The 8,391-nt window shown below is 41.6% G+C and overlaps 1 protein-coding gene across 1 annotated transcript; it reads left to right on the forward strand.

Annotated features, from left to right (window-relative positions):
• The first annotated feature begins 1,953 nt into the window (after positions 1-1,953).
• On the forward strand, positions 1,954-6,973 carry LOC114828920 (polycystic kidney disease protein 1-like 2). Its single transcript, XM_034287354.1, is given in 19 exon segments — positions 1,954-2,067; positions 2,185-2,325; positions 2,575-2,717; positions 2,848-2,861; positions 3,011-3,174; positions 3,292-3,358; positions 3,361-3,521; positions 3,601-3,758; positions 3,831-4,150; positions 4,152-4,594; positions 4,771-4,867; positions 4,964-5,104; positions 5,197-5,327; positions 5,330-5,384; positions 5,548-5,875; positions 5,979-6,112; positions 6,197-6,318; positions 6,413-6,573; positions 6,691-6,973. Coding segments are annotated over 19 exon segments (3,177 nt in total).
• The last annotated feature ends 1,418 nt before the right edge of the window (positions 6,974-8,391 follow it).

Below are 8,391 nucleotides of genomic sequence, written 5' to 3' on the forward strand. Positions count from 1 at the left end.
GTGGGGAGAACAAGTATTTGATACACTGCCGATTTTGCTGATTTTCCCGATTTTCCCAATTACAAAGCATGTCGAAGTCTGTAATTTTTAACATAGGTACTCTTCAACTGTGAGTGACGGAATACGGACTTTCAGCTCCCTTCAAAGATTTTCTATTGGGTTCTGGTCTGGAGACTGGCTAGGCCACTCATGGACTTTGAGATGCTTCTTATGGAGCCACTCCTTAGTTGCCCTGGCTGTGTGTTTTGGGTCGTTGTCATGCTGGAAGACCCAGCCACGACCCATCTTCAAATTTCAGACAACAAGATGCAGCTGTCTCTAATTGGGGAGCACAGAAAACAGTACCACAGGGATGACGAGGCCCCTCTGCGGTAAGGTCCTAACTGTGGCCCCCAGGCACATGGAGATGCCTAGAGGCCCCCAGCCAGGACCTGAAACTTAATGGAACCTATATGGTAAATAAACCCATCCTGAGACTTCCGGCAACAGGGACGTGCTAAGTTAGTCGTCCAGTGATAAGCTCCATGATGGAGTAACTAGTGATGGGCATTCGAGGCTTCATTACCGTTCTTCTAGCAGCAAGATATTATGCTAGGAACGCTAACTCAGATGTACTTTTTCAAAATTAAAACCATCATTTAAATATATAAGGCAATATATAGTCACAATCTAGTTGGTACATTTTGTTTAATGTCCGTTCCAATGTTGGTCTTGTCTGTTCTTTTTTACAGACTAGATTGTTAACTATATTGGCTTGTAAATTTCGATGATGGCTTTTATTTTGAAAATGTAAATCTGAGTGCTGCCAGCATAATATCCTGCTGCTAAAATAACGCTAATGAAGCCTCATTTGGCCATCACTAGGTGTAACCATATACAGTGGCAAATCTATTTTACTGCCCATTAGATACTGTATCGCACTTGCGAAGGAATAAAAAAAAGTGAATGCTGGGCTTGAAACTAGAAATTTGAACTAAATGTTATAGCAGAGGCCATGTCAACTACATCTGCTTTGCATCGCCACAGAATCATAGATTTACTTCAACCCAGGGTCATTGCATTGGAGCTGATCTGTTATGTGGTCAAAACTCAGTGTCCACTACTTTAGGTTTGTCGGTGAGTTCACCCAGAAACTTGATAAAGTTGACTATGAACTATTCAGGAAACCAATACAATCTACATAAGGGCTGTTACACAGTGTTCAGCAATGTATGACATCACTTTATGACATTAGTGAATGGCAAACGTGTATGACCACGAAATACAGGGATCCTTTTATAATGGAACAGGAACAAACTCCAGGGGATCTCCCCTGACTTTTCTCTACTGACCATGGTGGGTGTGTCTGTTCTTGGCTCTGGACCTATCTGACCAGTCTAATCCAGCTCCTCTCCATACCATGTATCTAGGAAACCCTGCTTTTACGAGCACTGCCTGGATAACCTCAAACTCTCACTTGTGCACTTACTTCCTCTCAATGAATTATCACCGCGCCAGGCTGTCTCTATACCTCCCTCAGGGTTGTACCTAACATAAACAGAGAGATAAAATAGGATACTAAGATCTAAGGCAGTTCAAACTCAATCATCTGAAAAAGACTTGTTGTAAGTCTATCAATTATGTTTATTTTAATCCTCCTTTTCTTTATTTGTGCCTGGGTGACAAGTGGGAACAATAGATCTATGGGGCCATGTCAGCTTTTTTGAGTGAGGAACAACAAGGTTAAAATAAAGAGACCACTGCAAATTGAATGCTAAGGTTCCTCACACAAAAATTGAACAGCATTTTTAATACGGTTTAAAAGGCAGATGTTTGTGATCTACCATGGCTGATCCATATGGAGTTTTTGAAGGGTGCAATGTAAGTGTTTCAATTTATTGTAAGGTCTACATGCACCCTTATTTACTGTTGGAATTGTTCCTTAAGCTGCGAGGACTGATGCTGACAAGTATAATGAAAGCATTGGAGAACACCTCTAGCAGTTTAACTCCTCAGACAGTGCAGGTGATGGTCAGAGCTGTGGCAGGACTCACCAGCAAGGGGGATGAGCTTAGTGCCAATTCTCAGGTACACTTGAATCTCCTCATTAAGCACGATAACATGGATTACAAGATAGAAACACACAGGCCTTTTGATGAAAAGGGGCCAAGGAAAACATAATGCTATTTGGTTGATCTTTTCCAGCTACAAGCTAGCGCCCTGGTGGTAAATCTCAGTTCTTCCCTCCTGTCCATGAATGTCAGTGAGGATGGTGGTGATGTGATGATGGATGCAGCTACGCAAGTTGTGGAGGCAGTCAGCAATATCCTGGATGTCTGCTCAAACGTGAGCACATCTTTATTTCTATGACTGACAGTCGAATGACAGAAATGAAGTAGCTTTACTGAACAGTTTGTCTTTCACAGAAAGAAGTCTCCCAGTTACTTTTCATGAGCATGGACAAGGGAGGAAAGTTGATGAATCTCCTGTGATTATCAGCAGCGCTCAGATCAGTGTGTTTGTTCATTTTGTTGATGAACAGTTAGTTTGTCAGGTTTTTAAACTCTTCTTTGACCCACTATTTCCCACTTACAGATGCAGAGTTTGAAGAAAAACCCATTTTCATGGAATGAGGAGAAAGATATTAGTGGCACTGTTGGTTCTGTCTCACTGACAAGAGAAAATGGTTCTATCATCCCCATAGAGAACCTATCTGAGGAGATTGAGGTCAGAGCGCTGTATATCACTGCATATTCTATTCTACTGACATTCTGAGAATGCAACAACTCAAACCCTATGGGCTACAATAAAAGGAGTCCTCTGAGAAGGAAGCACCTGCCCCATTTGGCCAAACTGTGTATTTGAAAGATCTACTGTAAATGGCAAGATGTCTTATTCACCCACATCTTGTCAAAATCACGCCACGTAATGTACCGTATGAATATACGTTGTGTGGCATGATAAATACATTTTATTTAATTGTTGTAAAACATTAATATACGCGGGTCTTTTGTTTCTTTCTTTCATACAGAGGAGAGATACACCTGGGTCCCAGTGAATTGTCAGGAAATGTTGATTCCCATTGTGAATCCAGGGATTCAATCCGTCAATGCCACTGTGACTGTTATCTCCATTGTTGCTCAGTGCAAGTATTGGGATGAAACCAAATACACCTGGAAACAAGATGGCTGTAAAGTAAGTGCAATATATACTACACAACAGCTTATAATAAAAACAAAGTCACATCACAGCATCATTGTTACCCCTTATCTGGCCAAAATGAAATATATAAACCAACTGTGATCTTATTAGGTTGGTCCTATAACTTCATCATTGGTCACCCAGTGCTTATGTAACCATTTGACCTTCTTCGGGAGCTCCTTTTCGTCATGCCCAACCTCGTGGATGTTTCACGCTCAGCTCAGCTCTTTTCCACCTTTGCCAAAAACCCTGTGGTGGTGTGCTTTGTTGGTGCCATCTTCATAGCTTATCTCCTGGTGGTCATGTGGGCACGCAGGAAGGACATCCATGACACAATCAAAGTATGACTTGAAATTGTTACATGTTTTGGGACATGTTGTTGCGTGTGTGAGCTTCACCTTCAAGTGTTACTTTCTATAGGTGAAGGTGACAGTGCTGGAAGACAATGACCCATTGGCTGAGTACCGTTACATGCTGAATGTCAGCACTGGGCATCGGCGTGGTGCTTCCACCTCCTCTCAGGTCAGGGCCAACTGTTACCACTGCCACATTACAGCCGTTTCCCAGGTGACATTCAGGTGAAATAAAACTTGTACAAACCTTGGATTGGTAAAATATAACTAATAACACAATGTCCATAATGAAACAAGCTGTCAATACCATATATTCTGCAGTAACCTGTTCTTCATGAGGATGGCAAGGGATTTCTGTGATGGCCACATCTGGTTTTCTGTGATCAGCCGCCCCCCAACGAGCACCTTCACATGTGTCCAGCGAGTGTCCTGCTGTTTTTCTCTACTCCTTTGCACCATGCTGACCAACATCATGTTCTGGGGCATCCCTACCAACCCCTCTGAACAGACAATGGATCTGGGTATGAACACATGGGAAATATTGATGTGGAATGGTAATGGAAGTTTGGCAGAACATGAATTCTGTCTTCTTTCCTTTCTACTCCTATAGGTCATATTGAGATCACCTGGCAGCACCTGATGGAAAACTGAGCCACAACAGCCAGTATCTATACAAGCAGTTAAGTCACCTAGAGAAGCAGCTGCGTCTACTAGGACCATCCCACTTCCCCAACCAAGACTGCTACCACAGGGCAGTGGAGCAGCTGCAGGGCATGAAAGGACTGCTAGAGCCTTTCAGCATTGGAGGGGACCTGCTGGTACAAAGCAATGGGGATGCAGAGAGCAGAAATGGGGATAATGGCAGGAAAAAGTGCTGTCAGGGCGGCCTTCCCTGGTGGTTTGTGATTATCGGCTGGATTCTGGTGTTGGCCACCAGTGGAATATCGGGGTACTTCACTATGATGTATGGGCTGACCTACGGGAAGGACCGCTCTATAAGCTGGTTGATCTCCATGGTTGTATCGTTCTTTCAGAGCCTCTTCCTCACTCAGCCACTAAATGTGAGATTGATACGGTTCTACCGTAGAAGCTGTACAGTTTCAATTCTACACCAACATTTCTACTTCGATATATAATTTGTAATGTCTTTCAACCTGACCCTCTATAATATGCTGTACAATATAAAAAAGTAATGTATCTGGAAACTGGGTATTGGTTTTGGTTTTTCTTGTAACAGGTGCTAGGCTTTGCGGCCTTCTTTGCTCTCGTTATGAAGAAAGTTAATCAGGAGGAATATGGAGTTTCAGAAATCAAGGAGGCATTCAGAACCACAGGTGTATTATTTTAATACACATTTTCTGTTCTGTTTTTATTACTCAGAGTTTAAGAAATGATATGTACTTTTACATTCTCTTTATAATTGTAAAAAGGAGACCCTGATGCAGTGCAGGCTTCCAGGAGGGATAGCACATGTAGCTTCTATCAGCCCCCTCCTCCTTCAGACATTGAGAGGATGAAGAACAACATGATTAAGGAGCAGAAAGTATTTGCCCTTATCAAAGAGATTCTCAGTAAGAAGATCTGTTTGAGCTGATTAGCTAGACTGTCATTCACCACACTTTTTTCTTAACATGGACGTTTAAGGTCTGTGCTTCTGTTGCAGCCTACATGGGGTTCACGTGGATGGTGTTGCTGGGGGCATACGGTCAGTGGGACACAAACGCTTTCTTCCTGAATAAGCACATTCAGCAGAGCTTCAGCCAAGGAATCTCAGACAGCATGACCCACAGAGATGTGTTTTCTCCTGGGCAAATACTTCTCTTCTCCGCAACCTCTTTGGAGTTTACCCAGGTAAGATTCTCTAGTACTCAAAACCAATATTTCTTATTATCCGGTACTTGTTGCTAGTTGGCAATAGTGAGTTTTAGAATGTAGGAAAAAAAATCATAAGAAGCATGAACAATAAAAGTATAGATTGCATTTCATGTCAACACTAGACAATGTTGTGTTACAGGTTTCATCACAGATGGGAACTCCAAACTGGTTGGTAATGCCCGTCTTCGCCAGGTGAGGGTGCAGAAGAACTCCTGTGGCGTTGCTCACTCCATGCGCCAGGCTGTACCAGACTGCAATGCTCCATACTCATGGGAGGTGGAGGACATGGGCTCCTATGGGCCTGGCTGGAACCGCTCTGTGAGTGTAAACACCTCAAAGACACTCCGCAGCCCCTGGCTGTACCAAACCCAGGCCAGCCTCAGTGCCCAGCCCATCTGGGGCAGCGTGGTTCTTTACAGAGGGGGCTTCGTGATGAAACTGGGCCCTGACTCACAGAACGCTAGCAGGTAAATTAACATTTACAACTGTTTCATAATTATCTGAAGTACACCAAGTAAGTTAAATGATTTAGAAATATTTTATTTACCTGCATGTTTTCTGTCCATATAGTACCCTTCAGTACCTGTTTGACAGCACCTGGCTTGACATGTTCACCCGAGCAGTCTTTGTTGAGTTCACTGTGTACAATGCCAATGTCAACCTCTTCTGCATTGTCACACTAATGCTGGAGACCGCAGCTGTAGGTGAGACAGTTATCACTACACACACAGTAAATTAAGGCACCTAAAGCACAGATTGGCAGAACCTTCTTATCCTTATTCTCTCAGGAGCATTCCAGTTTCGCAGTGATTTGCAGAGTGTTCAATTGTATCAGTCTACTGGTGGCCTCTACTTTTGTTTAATGGCCTCTGGGGTCATATATTTTCTCTACATCCTTTACTACATGTATGTTCAGATAAGTCTTTATTCACACATCTTCATCACATCACACAATCAGTGTTCTGGAATTCCTTCTCAGTCTAACTCATCTCATCTCCTGACAGGGCAAGTTAATGAAACGACAGAGGTGGTCTTACTTCAAGACCAAGCAGAACCTGCTCGAGTTGGCCATCATCCTCCTGAGCTGGAGCGGACTGTCTGTCTTCATCAAGAGGACCCTGTTAGGGAACCGGGATATGGAATATTATCAGAACCATAAAGACCAGTGAGTTCACGCTGTGTTGGGGTTTCGTGGGTTTATTTCCAAGCCTTTTTATTCAATCCCATCTTTACTGTTGGTCAGTGTGTCCTGTGTGATGTTAGGCATTTCTGCTCTGTCCAGGTTTGCAAGTTTCCAAGACACAGCAAATGCAGATGCCACATTGGGGTATCTGATTGCATTCCTGGTGCTATTGGCTACAATCAAGCTGTGGAACCTGCTGAGACTCAACCCAAAGCTACATATGACAGCTGTAATACAACGGGCCTGGAAAGACTTATCTGGCCTCATCTTGATTATGATTATTATGCTCCTGGCCTATTCTATTGCTGTAAGGGTCTTCCTGGAAACTGTAATTTATTGTGATTTCATTCCTAAAATGTTCTTGGCAACAATGCATCTGTGATCTTAATAACATTCTAATTCCTGATGTGCTTTTGTAATGTCTAAACTGAAGCTTTCACTTCACAGCTGATGATTAATTTAACTTTGAAACTAAATATACAGCTCCGGAAAAATGTAAGAGACCACTGCACCTTCTTCTTTACTTTCCAAAAAAGTTGAAATGGAAGGTTTTGAGTGAGGAACAGAAGCGTTCAATTTGCAGTGGTCTCTTAATTTTAACCCTTCTGTTCCTCACTCCAAACCTTCCTTTTGGACTTTTGTGGTGGAAAAAGTGCATTATATTTTAGAAATTTGTGGTGCTGACCGTGTTCATCTCTGTCCTCATGGCGGCATTTGGTGAGGAGCGAATGCATCACAAGGTACTACGAGTCATGTAAGGGTTAAACACCAATGTTCTGTACATTACTTTGGAAATAATGAACACCTCAGAGTTCATTTTTCCAAGCTAATGAACACAATGAAGATGATCATCACACTTATACCAGAATACAAACAACATGATTAAAGGGTTTACAGGGTTTTGTTAATATTTAAATTTTGGTAATGAATTTATGCTTTCTCAGGTTTTGGTAGCAACAGACATTCTTTATATTTGTTCTAAAGTTTAATAAATATAGAAATAATCAACGAATGACTGGGTTGCATCTGTAGCAACCAAAACATGAGAAAGCATGAATTCATAAAACACGTGATTATAAAAGAAAGTAAATTACGGTAAATGTTTGCTTATGTTGTTGTTTGTGCCTTCTAAGCATATAAACTGATCAAATTGTCTTGCATTTGAAATGTTAAGACTGACTAGAGACTGACATGAGAATAACGTTACCAGCCAGCATAGAGTTAGACTGGGTAGCATTGATAAACATAGAACTAATCAATGACTGGATCGTGTCTGTAGCAGCCAAAAAAGTGGCAAAAACATAAATCCAGTAATAAAACCTGTCAATATAAAGAAAAACACATCATCTTTGCTAATATCTGTGTGTTTATGTTGTAATTTGTTGGAAAATGTGGTGTAAGTGGGATAAACTGTTAAATATAGCTGCTTATCTCTTTCTAAATGAAGTGGTTTTATGGTCTTTTACATCATGACTAGGTGTCCCGTATATTTCACCTGAAGACATCCAACCGTTCTGTATGTCAGGAATGAATATACATTCTAGAACTCATTATTGTCAACCAGCAGCAAGTACTCAACAAAACGTTGGTATAAATCATGTAATAGCTGCTGTGCTACTAATGATAAATTATAGTGCTTACCAGGGGTTACAAGCACCCATTATTATTGAGGGTGCAGACATTATGTGATGATGCTGTACAAATTAAACACTGTGACTCCTATGGGTTTGACACCTATGTAACTTATCCTAAAATAATCATTAACATACATTATCACTATCTCTATTTAATCACAACTAT

Source organism: Esox lucius, chromosome 2, assembly GCF_011004845.1.
Source record: "Esox lucius isolate fEsoLuc1 chromosome 2, fEsoLuc1.pri, whole genome shotgun sequence".
In the NCBI taxonomy this organism is placed as follows: Eukaryota; Metazoa; Chordata; class Actinopteri; order Esociformes; family Esocidae; genus Esox; species Esox lucius.